A 20,970-nucleotide genomic window follows, 5' to 3' on the forward strand; every position below is an offset into this window, starting at 1 on the left:
ATTTGATAAACACATATCCCTGGCAATTAAAAAAGTTCACTGCAAACTTGGCTTGCTCTACAGGGCAAAACCTTTTCTAACCAACAACACCAGACTAGCTACAGCCAGATTCCACGTAATATCTCCCCTCCTTTACTGGTCCCAAATCTTTACCAACCTGTGCAAAACTGACTTAAGCTAGAAAGGTGCTATAACAAAATAGGTAAATTTGCTGTTCCCTTACCTCACAAGTCTCACCACTGTTAAGCCCTTCATCATCTCAAATAGATTGAACTACCTAGCCTATTATCTCTCAACCAGCTAACCACTGCTTGTAGTATAATCCACAAACCCAACAACCGCCCTGCTCTCATTGATCTAGTTCAACAAAACTCTGTCACTAGAGCCCTTAGATCATCTGACAAATTAATTCTAAAGGTAACTAAACTGTATAACTTCTACGGAGATTCCCTCTACTCAAACAAAATAACCAAAACCTGGAACTCACTCCCCCAACACATTCTAAAAAAACCCAGGCAGCCACAAGTTCAAACTATTACTAAACAAACACTTTACTAAACACTGGTTATGCTCTTGTACAGTCCCAGGATAATTCTCACTATCTGCTGTTACTCACTGTACCTATAACATGGTATATATTCTCTAACCTTTATTCTCTTGCTCTCCTATGAATTACTCTCCTCTCTACTCCTCCTGTAAAAAACACTTATTTTATTACATTTTTTTGTAATTCTTGCAAATTTTTGTATTATGCTTTAATACAAGGTATATATTATGTCAGTTATATAATTTTGAATCCCACCTCACTGGTTATCTAATCCAATAATTATTGCATTTACTTTGTTGTATCTTGTAACTAATGATTTTTCTATATACTTTTTGTTCAGAGATTTTCTCCCTGGGTCACCACTGAAAACAGGCTACATGGCCCAGTTGGACATTACCCGGTTAACAAATGTAAATAAATAAAATGCTAACTCTGAAATCCAAACACGTTTCTGTTGTGCATTTAATGTCAGTACCTCTCATCATAAACACCAAGTGTGGCTGATCTCCATCTCTCAAGTTTCTGGAATTGTACAGCATGACTTTTCATTCTTCCTCCCTTGAGTTCTCACCTTTATGCTGCCCAGTGCCAATGTCCGCCTATTCTCTTATTTTCCACATGTCCCTCTTATTTCTTTTTTTGTGACCATTGCTGTTTCCACCTTCCCCAATTTAAAGTAAAAGTGGTTCTGGAGCAGCCCACTCTTCCTGTCGTCTGCACTTGTTTGCCATTATTGATGAGGTGCAGACAATCTCTAGTATACAGAGTTTGATTACTTATGTGCTTCCCACTCCCTACCAGTTCAAACCCTTCATCTCATCCATTTGATTGAATTTCAGTGTTCGTTCTGTTCTCATCTAATTAAAAAGAGTAAGTGAATTTCCTACTTGTCCTAATCAATTTACACCTAGTTAGTGTAATTAAAACCTTGGGTCTCTACTGAAGAGAGTTTGTTGTATTACTGGAACTAACCCAATCAGTATAAGGGGAAAATACTTCTCACTCCAAATTTTAAATATTTATGACAGTGACTTGCTCATTATTTTCCTCATTTAAGTTAAAAGCGCCAACTTCTCTGAATGTTGATATGGTGGTCTCAGTTTCTCACCAAATAGTTACAAAAATGCACTTGTGACCATATGCTTTTGTAGGTACTTAGTAAACTACTGATCTGTGAGGATCTCTTGAAGCCTACCCATGCATTTGCAAGAAGTTTGTAGCCCTTGAATTAAAAGCATGAATAATCCAGAGCACTTGTATGTGAAGCATGAATAGCCAAGAGCCCAGAAATTTACGTTACCCTCATCTGTAAAGGACAAAGTTACTAAACCAGAGGTGAATTTGCAGCTTCCCATCATTTGTGTAGATTATGCTTGAATAGAGTAAGAGACATACTTTGTTTTATGTAGAGAGGAAGACGATTCCAGCGAAGTGGTATTCTCTGTGATAGGTTTTTCCCCCTCCAATATGTTCTGTTCATTTTTCAGAGGATGTTAAGATCTCTTGAGTGGGTGTTTATGCCAGATCTGAAAGGTTGGGGTCAGTTGAGGCTCTGTAAGCGAGGTAGAGATTGTCTGTCTGTAACCTGTAATACATCAAGAAGAGGGACAGAGCTTTGAGGTGGTCAGTGTAGCTTTTATGATTAGGCCACTGACTTTCTTAGTGAGAAAACACTGTGATCTTTTCAACTGTTTGGACAGATATATACCAAAGGGGGCATTATACTCCATGATTGGCCTAATAAGTGCTGAATACAGAGGAATGATCTTATCCCTAGAACTGGACTGCTGGATACCATACCTTTACTAAGTTGTGCAATGAAGGAGGACTTTCTTACTGTAATGGGTACATGGTGGTTGAAGGACAGTTTATTGTATTCATAGATTCCCAGGTCCCTAACTACTGGATCGATTTTCAGGGGTATTCTGTCCATGTGATAGTTAAAGTGGACATATTATGGTATTTAGTTTTAGACCATGGTCTTGCACCCTCTGTTTATTTGGGAAAGGCCCTTTTGGAGGATCTTTGTGTCTTCTGGAAAATTTATGATGGCACCACATTTACAGTCATCTACAAACTTAGCCACGAAACCTTAAAATTAACCTCCCAGAAGTAAATACCGAAGAATGGTGGCCCAAGGACTGAATCCAAGCATTCATTGCTAGTCACAGGTCTTTTGGAGGAGAAGGATTATCCCAACCTAATTTCTTGAGTTCTGTTAGTGAGTAGGTTTACTATTCAATGAGTTACATAGGGATTTACATTTAGCTGAGTGAGTTTGTCAACTATTAACAGAGTGTCGGATGATTTCAAACATCTTTGGAAGTTTTAGATATCAGGTGTGTACCAATTTTCCCCTCATCTCTTGTTTCAGTAACCTTCTTGAAGATGTCAACCAGATTAAATAGGCAAGATCAGCCCCTGACAAAACTGACCTGGCTAGAGTCAAGAGTTTGTAGGCTTTCTATGTTTTCATTTATTAATTCCTTAAAGATCCTTCCCATAGCCTTACGGATGAGGCTGGTTAGACTTCTGGCTTTATAACTACATGAGTCCATTGATACATGATGACCCAGCTTTGTGCTGGGGGATGACTGTTGTCCTCAACTCAAGTCATTTTTCAGGCTGGCCAATAGGCATCCTGTTATGTTAATCTAGATGAATTCAAGCAGTATTCTTGGCCTTGGACGGTAGTTTGAAGACTTGTTCTTGGGAGATTTGAGGGAGGGGTGCTAGTATGTGATCTGGGAATGAGGGGGTATAGTTAGAGCTAAGTTTATCTGCTAGTAGATTGGCTATGTCCTCTGGGTCTGAGTATGTGATATCATTTACTGTTAGCTCTTTGCACTGCTAAGCAGCATTTCTGAGTTTCTAACCCAGTTAAAGAAGGGTTTGTGGTTGACTTTTGTCTTGGTGGCTATTTTTATTTCATTATCTAGTGTTGGTTGATTGATCACGGACTGCAGTTGCTTGTTAAGTTTAGCAATAATGTTTTTGGTAACTGGGAGTAACATTTACTTTTATGTGCAATGAGCTTTTTTCTTTCATTGTAGAGCTTGTTTATATATGGGATCCACCACAGGGGTTATTTTTAAATTTAACGTATTTACTTTGGATGGGGACTGTTGCATCTATTTACATGTGCATAGATTCTGCATATGCAGATAGGTCGTCGGGTAGGAAGGTGATGTTAAATTTCACTCCATCATGATTCAGTGTTAGTAGATTAACTTTAGCATAATCTCTGTATAACGAGTTATTAGAGAAATGCTTCCGGCTTCAGTCTCAGGGTGAATGTGACTGATTTATGGTCCAATTTGACTAGAAAGTAAGTTAACTCTAGTAGGGGATAGAGCTGTCCCATATTGCCAAGAACCAAGTCCATGATTTTTGTAGCCCCTTATTGGGGTGCAGACAGACTGGTCCAGCAAGTTTGTGTTTATGAAGTCCAGAAATATCTGGGCATGCATGTTTGGGGTTGTACAAGTCTCCCAGTTGATGAAGGGGTAGTGAAGTCAACTGGAAGAGTACATTAAAATGTATCTGCTTTGCCTAAGGTCCAAATTTTTGATTGGGGAAATGGTAGTTCAGGACTATATTTATTTGCCAGCTAGTGAGTTTTGCAAGTTTCTGTATTTCTAGATATATTCATAGTATGTATATAAACAGTCATTAATACAGTGATATATACTTGTCTTATTAACATTATTTTTTGTGTGTGCATGTCTTGCTTTTGTAGGCCATTAGTCGATTATGTGAAGACAAGTATAAAGACTTGAGAAAGTTTGCCAAGAAGCGTTCAGCAAGTGCAGACAATCTGACTGTCTATAGATGGTCTCCAGCCATCATTTCCTAATGTGGAAGGTGCTTTTCTAAGCACATGTAAATGGGATATTTTCACACTGGGAGCAGGCGATCTTTCGGCAGATGTGTGGCAAGCTGTTATTTCCGTGTCTCCACCGTGTGCAGCACATGAGGTTTGAGGATGGTCTTTTAACCAATGATACAGATCAAGTGATGTTTCCATTGCCTTCAGTGTGTTTACCATGTGGGGTAAGAAACAGTCATTACAGCAAACGAGATCACAAACCTGAAGATTGCTATGAAGAGAGGAACAAGACTATTTATTATTATTACAAATAAGAACATTTCCGTAAACTGATCAAGTATGTAAATGACCAGAAAATTGATAGGTTTTAATACTATATTATGGTGCACAGCAGGGTTTAATTTATTCTGCTGTTCACCACATATTGACGTTTTATGTCAATCTTGCTTTTTATGCTTTTTTTAAAAATTTCACTGCTGGCATTGGCACATCTTTGTCGAGCACAAACTTTTGAGTAAGAACATGCATTGTGCACTGATGTTAACAACTGTTACAGATCTCTAATTATAAATATATTTACTTTCATAACAAAGCCACAGCTGATTTATGTTGTTACATTCGCATAAAATGGACCCTTCTAATAATTAATCTTTTTTTGTAACCACATCAGTGAACCAGCGCAATATTCATAGATCAAGCAGTTGCCATTTCAGAGCAGTTCTGAAATATTGTTTATTGAATGTATTTAAAATGCTTCTCCTTTTTTTTATTGACCTATCAGAATCGTTAATGGAGAATTCCAAAATATTGGGATTATAAGGGCCAAATGAGTGAGATGTGCGGTTTCTTTTCCCTTGCATTATGAGATGCATCTGAAGTTTGCTTACCAGATTTCTGTTTATTATGGAATATGAAGTATATGTTTCTTTTCAGTGTTTTTTATTGTCATGAGCAATATGGTAAGATTTTTTATACAGTTACCTGAAGATATAAATGCTTTTTGTACTAAATATAGTATGATGGATGTTATTTTTCAACTGACAGGACTTGTCTGTCCACAGAGTGCTAGGAATGGGATGTGCCTCATCAATACAGAGCTCTCTCAGCAGTAATTTAGTAATACTGATTGTGTTTCTTTTTTCCCCTTAGTATTTATGTTCATGACATTTCAACACAGTTGGGAAGATTCAGTAGCGTGGTAGGGATAACAAGTCATCTTTCATGTTATCAGACACGGCAGTCTGTAATACACTGGTAATTTGACTGAAAAGCATATTTTTTTATTGTTACTAAAAAGAAGGAAAATACCCTGGAAGGCAGCATCAGGTATGAGTGTCTCACTGTTCTGATAAAATGAATAAGTTGAGGGATGAAAGAAGGCTAGTATTTTCACCTGCTTTGGTAGTTCCTTGAGTCTAAAAGCTGTGAATGAAACAACATCCTTTCTATAAATTAGTGACATTGTCTATTGCAGAGTGCACTTCGGTTTTAGAAAGGCTACACTCTGCATCACTGTTAATAATACTATATGTGTGTATATATATATATATATATATATATATATATATATATATATATATATGTGTGTGTGTGTGTGTGTATGTGGGTCTATTTGAAATGATTGAATCTCCACTTACCCAAATCCAAAATGAGTGAGACAACATCACTGAAGTTGCAAAACACCGACACTGAGTATTGAAGAAATTTTTTACAGGGAAAATGAACAGTTGGCTAAAATTGGGAAGTTTGCCCTTTTCCCCACCGTAGTGTGATCCCAAAGTTGGTATATTTAGTTAGGGGCTGTGTGGAGGGCATACCCCTACCTGGGTGGGTTTGACATGATGCGTTTTGTTGGCCAGCTGTTAATTTTCCTTGTAAAAAAGTGAGAATTTGTTGTTTTGAAGTAGACCAGTTTATATTTATACAGTTTGCTGGGTTTAGTTTTCAAAATTTTACCTTGGGGCAGATGAATTATTCAGCATTATCTGCAGATACTATCATAACTGTAGTGCTGAGTTATCTTCAGCTTCCATTGTGTTTTTTTTTTTCCTTCAAACATCTTTATTAAATTTTCACATATGACAAAGGCAATCTTACATTTATATAGATGGAAAACAATTTATATCACAGACACCACTGAAACAATTGTAGTTGCAAACATTATATATCACTTATAAACCATCCACACATTGTCAGTTAAGCATTATATGGCTCATTCAAATCCTGCCTCTTAAACCTCATTCCTGCTCTGCCTATATTGTTCCCATAATTCCCATTTTTTTCCTATGTAGTTTACTCCTTCCCTTTTCTAAAGATCCCCAATTCCAGTTGTTTTATCTTTGTTACTATATTCACTACTTCTAGGAAAGTTGGTCTAGACTTTGATTTCCATTTTCTAGTAATTGCTTTTTTGACAGCCACGATAATTAGACTCAGCAAGGCTTTACTATGTCTAGGCAATTCTGATTCTGTAGCATAACTCAAAAAATCATCTCCACAGTCAGTCCAGTCTGCTCACCCAGCATCTCTGACAGAGTGGTGTGCAGGGAATCCCTAAAGTCTGCCAGCTCATTACACTCCCAAAAAATATGTTCCCAGCTACCTATTTCTTGGCCATCACACCTCCAACATTTGCTGTCCATCTGAGGAAAAATTCTTTGGAGTCTACTTAGAGTATAGAAACACCTATGTAAACACTTCCAGGCAAAGATCCTAAATCTTCTAGACTTCATTGCATATTTGGGAGGTATACATATATCCCCCCATTGTCTCTTGTGAATTGCTTGTCCAGTCTCTCTTCCCAATCCTTTCTAAGCTCCTCTGATTGATTCTTATAATTATCATGTAATATTTATATGCTTTACTAATTATTCCTTTTTTAATGGCAGCTTCAGTTCTAGACTCTATTAAAAACTCTACCAGTTCTGGGCTTTCATTTAGGAGCCCCCTATTTCTTTCTCTTTACATGTACTCTGATATCAATCCTTGATAGGGATGCCAATCTCTAAACTGCAGTCCAAAAAATTCTTGGCCTCCTCCCATTCTATTACCATTCCCTTTCTAGTTATTTGCTCCCAAATACCTTGGTTCCTTTGCCATTTTTCTCCAATAAATACCAGCCACCTCTTTCCTATTATCTGTATCCCTAACCACAATCGTCCCTATCAGCAGAATATCTTTTCTCCATTCTCGTGCTGGTTTGGTTCTTAGAATACTCCCTACTATTTTATGAATATAATACTCTGCATGATTTTGGTTCTTCTCCTTAACAGTCTGTCCAAAATCCTAATCACTCCTTATTTCTTGAGCTTCCTGCCTGTATCAACATCATTCTGTTCCACTTTGAATTATAGTTTTCTGCTTGTGCTATGTATAAGAGCCTTAACTGTGTTGCTCGAAAATACCTTTTCAAATTGGGTAATCCTAGTCCGCCTTGTTCTATTGGTAGAATCAGCTTATCTCACTTGACCCTTGCTGTCTTCTCTTCCCAGATAAAATCCTTCAACTATTTTTTTTAATTGTTATCCACAACTTCTCCGGTTGATAAAAGTATGCCTGACCTGTGTATAACACTAAAGGGACTAAAACCATTTTAATGGCTTGTATCTTAGCATGCGTATCCATGTAACAAAACTTACACTTTCTCAATTTTTGTATTATGTTCTGTTTAGTCTCTTCCCACATATCCTTGGCTAGCTTCCTCTGTGTTGTTTGTATTCAGACTGTTATAATAGTACAACTTTCCAGGTTTAAAATAAAAAGTTATGTGTGATCGTTATGCTGAATTCATTTTTACATGCATATATAGTGCCAGGAGAAAGTACCATGGGCCTCACACTTCTGTTCGGTCATTTCCATGGTGATCTCCATTTCCTTATTCTTCTCAATTTAAACATTCTCTGAGTGAGCTGCACGACACAGAAAACTAGACTGTATTTTTTTTTATCTTGTTGCTTTGCAGCAGTCAGTGAGGACTTTGGTAGAGATTTTGATGCATTATATGGTACTGTTCCTAATACTAGCCTACAGTGTTTAGGAATATGAGCTGTGTATAAAAGTAACAGTGCTGTAACAATTCAGAAACAACTGTACCATGTATCAAAACTACTAAAGAAATAGATTTATTTGCAGTTCAGGGTTCACTATATGCCTATGGAAGCACTAAGTCTGATAAAACAACATTAATGTGGTAGCACTGTGTACATGAATAGTACTGCTGTTCTTGATAGAATACATCTGATGCATAAATGTCCAAATGTGCAGGAGCAGAATGTTCTGACAGTACAGAAATGTGACTTGTGTGAAGTCCACATAAGGTGCAAGTGAACCCTAGTACATATGCATTTCTTAAGCATCAGACATTTGTTGCTCACTTCTGTATACTAACCTATCTTCACTGGTTCACACTAAGTATCTCTATGTCACTGTACACTGCATATGTAGTTATGCACCTGTATGTGGACTGTAGGGCACATACTACACATCAGTGAGTTCTTTGTGCTCCTTTCATACATAGGTGCATGGTGTTGCTGTGCTGTATGCCCCATCTGTGTTAGAGTGCCCTCCCTAAGTGACACATGCACAGTGTCCACAGTAGAGCATACAGTGCTGCTATGCTGTGCATTCTGACACCCTATGCTATGGTCTCCTATTACCTGTTGGCACATGGAGTGAGCATTGTACACCTATTCTCTTGAAAAAGGCATCTCCTAAGTGCTTGTCTTGCTGTAGGATGCTAGTGGAGCTGTACTGTATGCACTCTGTGCAGAGGAAGCATATGCAGTGCTGCACCATGTTGGTTATAAATTCCTCAGGCATTATTATGCTTTGCTGTTGGAGGAGCACATTACCACCATGTTATATTTTCAGTCCTTCCTTTTAATCTCCCAGCACTGTTGCCTTGTAATTTATTTGTTATGATTGTGCTGTGCTGCTATATGCTTTATGAGTATCCACCACAAGTGCCATGAAAAACTACAACACTTAACGGTGTGTTTTAATGGACACTTCTCAGTGATTCTGTACTGAATGTAATCTCCAAATAAGTATGCTGTGTACAAAGTGTCAGAATCTAATTATCAGTCATACTGTGGCTATAAGCAGCCAGAATGTAAGATTTAATCCAAACACACCTCCTGATGGGTATGTTTCGGTTTAATACCAAGACAGATATTTCATCACTTTAGTCCCTTTTATAGAACTAAAAAAAAAGATCTCGGTCTTCTTTGCCCTGACCTGTAAATGGTTCTTTCTCATGCATTACATATTATAGATATGCGACCTGCTGCCAAACTGTGGCGCAGCACACTGCTTGTTTTTTATTCCTGAGATTACTGCTGATAATCTTTTCTACACTACGATGTTGATATTTGCAAAGGTTTTTTAAACTATTACAGACTGTGAAATATACCGTTCTGTTAGTAATTGATATTCTCCACCATGTACATAAAATTTCAGTAAATTTAAATATTGTTGACTGTTATAGTTCCCGTACTTGTCAGTCACAGGAAACAGATCTTTTAATTTCTTAATCACTCTTTTGCTAATAGACTTATGAGTCATTTTGTCTTGTTTTTTTTTTTGTCATTTATTGCAGAAATAAATAAATTAAACAAATAAGTAAGCATTGGTACATTCCTGCAGTTGAACCAGACTTTGACCTTTTAAAATCGCTTTCCTTTTAGTGATGCTCTTTATTCACTCAGTAGTTTGTGGCGACCATTGAATAAAGGCCTGTTGATCAAGTTATCATCATCATATATTTCCATAAGTTTTGTTTTTAGTTTAATTTATCCAAATTTTAGGTTTCTAATACCATGATGGGATGAAACCATTCCTAAGTAAGAGTGTGATTAAATTTCATGAAATTAGTATAGCATGCCATGGTGGTGCAGCGGTAGCGTTGTTGCCGCACAGCAAGAGGTACTCCCATTCGATTCTCGGCTGGAGTGCGGGGAGTGCCTTCTGTGTGGAGTCTGCATGTCCTCCCCGCAGTTGGGTGGCGTTCGAAAGACATGCGTAAATGGGCGTGCCTTTGTTGAAGGTTGGATGTCGAGCTGCCACCTCGGCATTCTTGAAAATCTACTGCCAATCATTAGCGGATCGGAGTTCCGCTGTGGCGACCCCTAACCAGGAAAAGCCGAAAGACAAACAACAACAAGTATAGCATCACTCTTTGATGTTAGCTAGAAGTGCTATTCACAGCACCTGCAGTGTGCCCAGACTTGCCTCCTTCAGCAGTTCATATGGAGTTACATGTATTGATAGCATGTTTAAGTAAGATTATAAATTTCCTTTTTAATAATCCCGATGTTCCTACTCTTTTGGAACTGTCTGGGTATCTTTCATCCACATTGCTCCCAGTTCTGCTTCCAGTCCTGGTATTTTAAGGCATTGTGTCTCTCAGTACATAAGACACTGTAATCATTAGGCGTAGAAATTTCAGTGATCAGTCCTACTTTTTTGTTTTTTTCTTGGACTCTCATAATTTTCTTGCATGTGCGTTTTGAACTGTTGATAACGAGCAATCTCATTTATTTATTTGACATTTGTTGACCGGCTTAGTCTGGCTGGGCAGAATGCCCATTTTCAGCAGAGACCCGAGGAGAAAAGCTCCAGAAAGGTTGATAAGTGACAGTACGTATACAAATAGTCGCAATACAGTAAAACAGTAATCATGTACAGAAAAATAACACATACAATATTTACATTAAAAAAATAAAATATACTGTATAACAGAAAGGCATTGTAGTTGCATGTTATACATTGGTTAAACTATAATTTCTTACTGATATAAGGTATTCTACAGATGTAAGGTATCCTCATTATACATTATACAGATGTAAGATATCTTCATTGTACATTGTACAGATGATGTAAGTTATCCTCATTATACATTATACAGATGTAAGATATCCTCATTGTACATTGTACAGATGATGTAAGGTATTCTCATTATACAGATGTAAGATATCTTCATTGTACAGATTATGTAATGTATCCTCATTATACAGATGCAAGATATCCTCATTGTACATTGTACAGATGATATAAGGTATCCTCATTATACAGATGTAAGATATCCTCATTGTACAGATGATGTAAGGTATCCTCATTGTACAGATGTAAGATATCCTCATTGTACATTGTACAGATATAACATATCCTCATTGTACATTGTACAAATGATCTAAGGTATCCTCATTATACGTTGTACAGAAAGTTTAGGAAAAATGTATAGTAAACTTCAAAACTGTAAGAGATTAATTGTATATAGACTGACCTTAGAGAAAAGAAGAGGATGAGAAAAAGGGGGTTGGTAGAGAGTAGTGGGTTGAGATTGAGAGGTGGGGTGTTTGATAGATGAAGGGAGGATGGTTAAGTTGGGTCAGTACAGGATGTAAACTTCATAATTGTTGATAATACTTTGTGGTTCATGTTTCCAATGCTTCTTTTCAACATATAGTATCCATTATCCTGTAAGATTTGTTTTTCTTTATTACCTATTACTTAATAGAGCTAAAAATCAAAAACATGCAGCTAATATTTTATCATCTTTGATTTTTTTTGGTAGCCCTGCTGTGGATATGAGTGCTGTCATGTTTTTTTTTTTCCAAAGCTAGTAGTCTCCCAGGTTTAGTTGAGTTACTTGCTGTTCCTTTAAATTAGGTAATCCAACCCCATTTGGTAGAACCAGCTTCAGGTCTCAGTCATCCATTTCAGATGGAAGTAGTTCTAGTGGATATCTTTTTCGTTTTGTTTCTTTAAAAGTGTTTTAAAGAAAATACTTTTTTCCTTGAGCAGTAAAATATTGAATACCTTTGTTGTAAAATATGTATAAAGATTTTTTATTTCATTAGTATGGCATATGTTTTAAGGGGGTGCGGCTAGCATTTTTATTATTTTTATACCTGAGATTAAAATTTATTTGTAATTTAACTTAGTATTAATTGGAGAGTAATATATCTGGAGTTGTGTGATTTTGATCTCAGGTCTTGGACTTTTTTTTGTAGAATTAAATGTTTTTTTGCAGTACTTTTTCATTTGCAAGACTTGAGGGAACTCTGGCTTACTAAGCAGATATGTTATGAAGTCAAATGAGATGTATAGCATGTATTATTTTACCACAGTAGTCAGCAAGGCAGAATGTATAGACTGATTTCTGAAAAAATTATCTGTAGCATTTCTTTGTATCTTAAAAGTGAAATTAAGTTATAGGCCATTTTTCTGCCCTTAATTGATCACTATTTTGTGTGATTTATCTAGTTGTGATGCTCATCCATGTGCAATTAAGAAATTAGGACTTGGATCAAAATACCTTTTTCTAGTCCTAGAATGCATGCTTTCGTAGGAAAATAGCCATTCTCATGTTAGTCATTTGGGCTGCCATTTTCAAATACTTGGACATTTTGTTATGTTTTTGCCTGAAAAGAGGGTTGATGAAATGAAGTTGTGCTTTAGAAGGCATCCATTAGTATTTCTCAGCATAATAATAATAATAATATTTTTTTAAATGCCCCTACCAGATATTTGCCATGTCTTAAGTTTAATACTCACTATTGAGAATGTATTTGTTTTGGTTCTGTTTCACAAGTGTTTAAACTAACAGTACAGAGTGCAGGTATTCTTAAATTATCAGAGGTTAAAAACCTTAACTTGTGAATTATAGACAAGTTAAGTTTTGAAATTATAGACCAAATGAAATCTTCTTCTGCATAACCTTGATTCTGTATTGCTAAAAGAATAAGTCAGTGTTCTCCCCCATAACTGGATGTAACTCTGCCTTTTGTACCTGTTCCAAGATTGATATAAATAGACTGAAATTCAGATTTCAGTCTGTGGTACTGAAGAATATTTGGAAAGACACAAATTTCTCAGACTGATCCGTGTAGTCTACAGGCTGTTAAAAGAAAAACTGGCCTTGGAACACAGAGTAGTGTAGTAACTATACTTAGTCATCTTAAACTTTTAAAGTTTTACACTACTATGGTGCATCAGTTATAAATTTCATCTGCAATTTACATGTGTCAGTAAAATGAGGAGTTCATAACTTGGTCATTATCACAGCTATTACCAGAATGTATCAGGTCTGTTTTTTTCCTAGCAGGAGATCAAAGGAGGACTAGCTAGCTGGATAAGAACTTGGAGATGTGCATATAATGCATGTGAATCAACATTCCTGGCTTGCCAGCAGGCATGAAGGTAGTTCAGTGTATGTTGTCTGTTTCAAACTAGATGTCTAATTATATAGGATTCTGTTATAATTCCATGAGGTAGTCAGTTCTGGAACCCATCAGGGTTCATTTCTCATGGACTACTGCCTGTGCCTCCTCCTTTTAAGGAGTTCCTTCTGCAACTGTCTGCAGTGAAGCTACCACAGCTTTACATAGCATTACAAACTGCCTTGCGTTTCTAATGTTAGGTGTTTTCTTGTAGTACTTGTCCAACCATCCATCACTCCCTTTTTCATTTTGCACATGAGGTTGAGGTGTCAGTTCAGCAGTGACAATCATCTAGATCCAAGGTTTACTCCACCGAATGGCTACCCCTGCCATGGTAGTTCTTCCACACCACACCACACACTCACATGCATGCTCACCCCTATGGCCAGTTTAGTGTGTCCAATCCACTTACTGCATGTCTTTAGAATGTGGGAGGAAACTGGAGCACCTGGAGGAAATGCACGCAAACACAGGAAGGACATGCAGACTCCGCACAGTAGGCATCCCAGCTGAGAATCAAACCAGGGAACCTCTTGCTGTGAGGTGACAATGCTATCTGCTGTGCCACTACTTGTCCAACGGGTGTTAAATGTGGTCTCCACCCAGACTTCGGATTCATTATGTGGTTTTCTTACCAGTTGCCTTTAAGACTAGGAGGATACAGATGATGAAATGTTTTAGTGCAGTTATGTGTAGGTGATTCACTTATTTCTATGGTCACAGACTACATAACCTCTGCCTATCCACTCCTTGTTATCTGCTTGAGTTTGTTTTCTGTTTTTATGTGTTGGTGAATTGTGTAGGTTTGCATCTTATTGTTTGGGGGTTAAGTTGCCTTTAAAGCTGTTTGCAGCGTTTTTAGCTAGTTGTACAGATCAGTGGCTAATTGTGCAATTTTCTTGGATAGAAGCAGAATCTGTGGGCACTGTTAGCTGGCTCTCTTTCAGACTTATGGTTGGATATCTTGCTGAAGCTTGGTGTGATGGTATGATACTCTCTGCTGAAAGTGTCAGCGTTTCTGCTTGCTGCTGGTTTGAGCATGTAGCATTATGAGGCCAAATGTGGAGATCTGCATACTATCTGTGTCATGTTTTAAGAATTTAGTTTTTGAGATAATTTTTTTTAAACTTTTGTTTCTTGAGATCTATGATTGGCTCTTTTTCTAGATGCTGGGTTGTGCAAAATTGATTGATAGCAGCTAGCCCAGTCTAATCCCAGGAACTGTAATGAAAACTATTTTTAATTTAAAAAAAAATGAGAAAATCTATTGTCTATAAGCGGACAGTTAAGCAAACACATTTAAGATTGTAAGGAGGAGACAGATGAACAAAGCTGCTATGTGCAGATGATGTGGCACTGCAAGCAGTTTCGAAACAAGAACTTCAGCAAATGAGAGGGAACGGAATGCAAAATCAAAGGTACATGGGATGAAACTGATTACATTCAGCATATGGGGAAATTGAAAGAAGCTGAAATTTGAGGTAAAAGGAAAAGTTAATAGCTGCAAGTGTCTTTAAGGGGTGGTTGAGAAGGGAAGTCTGAATGTGGAGATCAGAGCTGGAGTCAGAGGGGCTGTAGCCACTTTGAACAGTGTGTCAGGGTAGTGTGTGACAGAAGAATGCCCAAGAAGCAGAAGAGTAAGGTGTATAAAACAGCGATGTGAGCAGTACTTCTGTGAGGTATGGAAACCTGGGCAGTGAAGGCAAAGCAGTTGAGAAAACTAGAAATCATGGAGATGAAGTGCCTGAGGTGGGTGGTAGGATGCATACTGTGGGATAGGCAAAGAAATGAGGACATCTGAACAGAAGCCAGAGTAGCTCCAGTTATAGAGAAGGTCAGAGAGAACAGAATTACGGTGGATCAGGCACATGTGCAGGAAAGCAGAAAATCTGGCTCAGTGATTCTTGAAATTTGTCATTGCAGATGGTCTGGAACAGCTAGTCAGCACACCCACAAGAGGCTCAGATGTCCTAGACATAGTAGTCACTAATGTAGGAGAGCATTGCACCACCCTACCCCCACCCCTGTGTGATGTCCTACCTGGTAAGATCAGACCATAAATTAGTCTCATTCGGTTATAAGACAAGGTACCCCATCAAGCTCAAAAACGCTTAAGACTTTTTCAAAGATAAATTACCTCCTACTACATGATTGTGTAACAAGCTTCAAAGCCCTCTCAAACACAGATAACATGAACTACTATGCAGAGGTGTACTCCAATGACCTGTATACCCACTTAAGCAATTGTACAGAATCCTCTGTACCTGATGGGATTAAAACCAGGCCTTGCCCAAAAAAAAAAACAAGCCACCCTGATGGACCCTAGTATAAACAGACTGTACAACAAGAGAAAGAAGCTAATGTCCAAGAACAAGAGGGAACTGGCTCAGCAGAGGAATAAATCCCTCTGTAGTTTAAAGAAACAAATCAGATGTCTTGTCAAGTCCTCCAAAGCTAATTATAAAGCAAAAATAGCCTACCTACCTAAGGAAAATCACAAGGCATTATTTAACTACATCAGAAATCTAAAAGGGAATAAACAGCTATGCACTGAACTGGTTGTGGATGGCACCACCCATACTAAACTGGAGGTAAAAACCAACATGCTAGCTGACAGATCTGGAGCAACCCCCCCCCCCCAATGGTCCCCTCCAGTCATCCCCCAAAGTATACATGCCACCATTCCTCAGCCTGTTATCTCAAGAGAGCAGGTCATCTTGGCACTCTCTAAAGCCAAAAACACGGCATCTTTGGGACCAAACAACATCCCAGGTTGCCTTTTAAACAACATAAAACATGACATATCAGAGCCACTTGGATTCCTGTTTAACCACAGCCTTCAAACTGGCTGTGTTCAGTGGAATGGAGGACAGAAAAAAAGGGGAACAATCAACTGATCTTTGAAATTATAGGCCCATAAGCTTAACTAGCCTCATCTGCAAGGACATGGAAGGAATCATTATGGACCCTATTAACAAGGACATAGGTAATCTCCAAACTCTGGACCCAATCCAGTTTGGATTCGTTAAAGGTGCATCATGCCTCTTAAGCATGGTTGACTTCTTCAAGAAATTCATAAAGGCTCTGGATGAGGGAAATACACTGCATACCACCTACCTTGACATAGCCAAGGTATTTGACATAATCTCTGACTTAGGTATTATAGAGAAACTTTCCCAGTTGAGAATTAACCCCTGTATTACCAGATGGGTAGCCAACTGGCTCGCCGACAGGACACATACTGTCAAAATGGGTGACTTCACCTCTAGCAAATGACCAGTCACCATTGGCGTACAACAGGGTTCTGTGCTGGCCCCCTAACTGTTCAGAATTAATTTCTCAGAGGCAAACTTGGATAGCCTCTGGCTGACCATATTCACTGATAACTGCAAATTGGGTGCAATCATTGAGTCCACCAACGATGTTAAAGTACTGCAGACAGGGTTAATGCAGATAAATTATTGGTGCCATGGAAAAATGCGTTATTGTTCCCTTTGAGAAAGCTGACATCCCTGCTAATGATATTTTAGGCAGCACCCACATAAGTGTAGACCCAGTGGTACATGATCTGAGTACTCAAGTTGATAGCAATATGAACTTTGACCACCATGTATCCACAATAGTAAGGAAATCCTTCAATGTGGCACATCCAATAAGTTAAAGGCATGGCATCTAGATCTAAGGATTTTATAATTCCATTAAACTTGTCCCTCATCAGACCAATAAATGAGTGCAATGCTCCCTTTTTCATGTACCTCCCCAGATACCTGCAACAACTGGAGAGACCACAGAGGTTTCTCACCAAGAAATTACAAGGTACACAAAACAAGTCGTACGTGGGAAGACTGAAAGCCCTGTCAGTGTGGTCTGTCGCTTACAGGTTGCTAAGGAGTGACCTGTGCCTGGCTTACAGGGCAGTCTCTGACCCAGCCCTGATGGAAATGCTACACATTTGTAAATCAAACTGCATGAGGACTTGCTCTAGGGATCTTAACCTAGCCTCTGACATGAACAAGCCATGCTGGAGGGATTGATACATCTCCCAGAGATTGCCACTTCTCTGGACCAAGCTTCCAATTCACAGGAAACAGAGCCCCTCTCTGACCCTCTTCAAACGCAACCTAGATCAACGGATGGGTGACCGCAAATTCACTCCTGGGGTGATGCCCATGTCCTTCCTGGACAGAGGATGTCTGTATTAACTACTATAGACCCTTACCTATGTGAACTTCACCCACCTAACCACCGGCAGTTGGGGAAACTTGGGATAAATATGGCTAGGCTTGTAAGTGCTCTAGGGCCATTAGCCTAGTGACCTTCTATGAACCCATAAGATTTGGGAGAGACAGGAAGGAAGGCAAGAAGAAATGAAGGGAGTCCAACAAAGAGATGAATTTATTTCTGAGAGAAGATCTAATACAGTTAGGCATGACCATCTAAGATGGTACAGGAACAGCACTGAATCAAGAAAGATGACAGTTGACGTGACACCCCAACCTCACGGAAAAAAAATGGACAATAGGAAATTATTAATGGTGATTTAAGATTGTAAAGGTGAGGATGAAGCAGACTTTTAATGTTGTGGCCAGTAGCTCACATAGGCCTTCTGAATTTTCATTTTCAGACCATAGGAAAAAAGATGTCAGTAAGTACTGTGTGGCATGGTGTGTTTTGTTTGTGTCTTTCGTCTTTTCCCGGTTAGGGATCGCCACAGCAGAACTCCAGTCCGCTAATGATTGGCAGTAGATTTTTACGTGCTGAGTTGCCAGTCCTGATGCACAACCTTCAACGAAGGTACGCCCATTCACGCACGTCTCCACACAGGTGTGGCATGGTGTGTTTAAAAGGGAGAATTTCCATTACTGATTCAGATGCTCTTTCATTTGAAGAAAGAGCAGTTGTAACTGTGGTCATAACTTCATCCATAGCAGTTTCATATTTTTGATAATGTTCTCCCTCCTGATATAGAAATACAGTATATTTTAACACCATCTTGGTGTAAAAATGTATATTTATTTCCAGGTCCCTGTTTGTTTTAGTCTGTCAGCAGTTTTCAGTTCATGGAATTAATCTTTTTGTCATCTTGTTTACTCCCGTAAAGTGTATGGCACCGTAGTTACATAGCATGTATAACAAATTTGCTATGTTCAGGTAACCATTTTCCCTTTGTAAAGTCAACAAAAAGGAGAAATGTTTTCATCAGGTAACCTTTACCACATAAATAAAGGTACATTGGTGGCTTAGTGCTGTTTTTATTTTCAGAAGACCATAAACTGAGAACAAATGAAGTGCGGCAGTTAGCAGAGATTAAGACTGAGCTGTTAATAAGCTGCTTCCTATACCGGTTTGAGTTCATTAGCCTCCATTTGTCTGTTTTGTGACTCTTAGCAAATCACTTAACCAGACAGTCTCCATGTTTGTCCCTTAAAAACCTGTGGCCAGAGGCTTACCTAGTTAAATAAAATAAAAAAGTGGGCAGTCATGAAAAGATCAAGGACTTTGTTTAGATAAACATGCTAAAAGGAAGTATGTGTTGTTCAGTATGCAGGCATTTTCTTTTTCTGAAATTGACCTGTTTATTAGGGGATCCATGTCATCAGCTTTTTTATCTGTCAGCAGCATTTTATACTTGCCTCATTGCCTGGTTCTGTTAACACCGTCAGTCCACCTTTGTCAGCGGGATTATACTACAGCAATGTTAGTTTGTAAAACTTGAATTGCATCCAGGCCCATCTTAGAGTGATTAAATAATTATTGTCTTCTACTGGACTATGTTTGTTTCCTAAGCTTTTTCAGAAAACTTTTGTCATTGGATATTGTGAAATGGTGTTTTTGTAATATACATGTGATAACATTCCTATTCCTAAACTCAAACTGTAAATCACTTTATATGTTAAAACTCCTCCTTATACTGTTTGCCGTATCCTCTGTAAATGATGACAACATTCAAACTGCCATTTTAAAACATTAGTCTTTCTTTAATGTATGACAGATTAATAGCATTGAAAATCATGAACTACTTTTATTAAAAGTTATAGTAACTGTTGTAACAAACAGTTCATTTAAAGCAGTGGTCGTTTGTATGTAATTAATTTTTATTTTTACTAATGTATTTCATCTTTCACTACCCATGATTATTGAGTCTTGTTTTCTCCTGTTGACCTGTTTGTTCTCTGTCAAGCCTCATTTTCCAGGGATACCAAGGGAAGCACATCCCACTACACTTGAAGTCAATTCAGAATACAAACTCCACCTATCAAATGACTGGATCCACTGCTGTATATCTCCAGAATAAATGCCACTGTAATATTCAGCTTACCACATGATCAAATATGTTCTCTTCATTCAGAATCCTATGCCCGCAGTCAGTCTTCAATACCCGAGTAGTTTTACTAGCATCCCCCACAGATAGATATGTAGTTCTGAGACTCAGTTCAACCGCCCCACCTGTATTCTTAATATATACAATATGGTAGCCGTGTATATAATCATCTATGAACCTGATTTATAACTCTCAGTGAACCTGCTTTATTTATACCCCACCTCTTACCTACAGTATTAACATTTTCTGCCCAACTTCCTTCCTTCCATCAATTCCATTGTTTTAATTTCTAAGCACTAATCACATGACCCATTATTTATTTGACAAACCAACTAATATACTTCTTTGGATGCTGAATGTTCAACCACATAATAATCATCAGTATATTTTATACTGTAAAAGTTTGCCTTTATTTTATATGAACATAATCTAATTAGCAAATGAATGTGTGTAGTTAATGTATGTTACTTGATGTCTGTCTGTTAAAAATGTTTGTAATACGTCAGAGTTTTCTTCTAAGGCCTCCAATGAAAAGGGGTTTTTGACTAAACCCAGTTGGAATAACCCAGTAAAGAAAAGCAAAATAAAATAAAAATAAAATAAAAATAAAATAAAAATAAAATAAACGTGTGTGTTCAAGGCATGGATGCCAAGAAATTCACATCGTGTGAAGCTTCCTTTAGAATAATGTATTAAAAATAGAGCTGTAAAAAATCACATAAAATAAATCAATGTTCAAGTAAATACTAGGAGATTAATAACAGACCTTTTGCTTATAAGAATAATGTGGTGATCACTACACCAGAGAACACTGATTGGCCAGTTTCGTAAACAATAAGTTGAGACCTTGATGAAACATCTACCCTCTTATAGGAAATTATACTGGAAACTTGGTAAGTTACACTGGATGGTGCATACTTTGTATTCAGTTATATTCAAGGCATAAGAATAGCATGGGTGATTTCTTTTATTCAAGACAAAGCTGAATTACCTGGCAGCGAGGCGTTTTTAATGAGCGAACTGCATGAACTTATTCTTGAAATATATATTT

General features: G+C 37.9%; 1 protein-coding gene across 1 annotated transcript in view; it reads left to right on the top strand.

Moving 5' to 3' along the window:
* The window catches only part of CCNY (cyclin Y), a 1,275,181-nt gene extending 1,270,185 nt beyond the window's left edge, over positions 1-4,996 (top strand). Inside the window, exon 10 of the mRNA XM_044066715.1 lies at positions 4,287-4,996. Within this exon, the coding sequence (XP_043922650.1) occupies positions 4,287-4,403 (117 nt within the window). The 3' untranslated portion in view covers positions 4,404-4,996. The remainder of the gene's footprint in view (positions 1-4,286) is intronic.
* Positions 4,997-20,970: the final 15,974 nt, after the last annotated feature.

This window comes from Protopterus annectens, chromosome 3.part1 (assembly GCF_019279795.1).
Source record: "Protopterus annectens isolate FY-2018-M chromosome 3.part1, PAN1.0, whole genome shotgun sequence".
In the NCBI taxonomy this organism is placed as follows: domain Eukaryota; kingdom Metazoa; phylum Chordata; order Ceratodontiformes; family Protopteridae; genus Protopterus; species Protopterus annectens.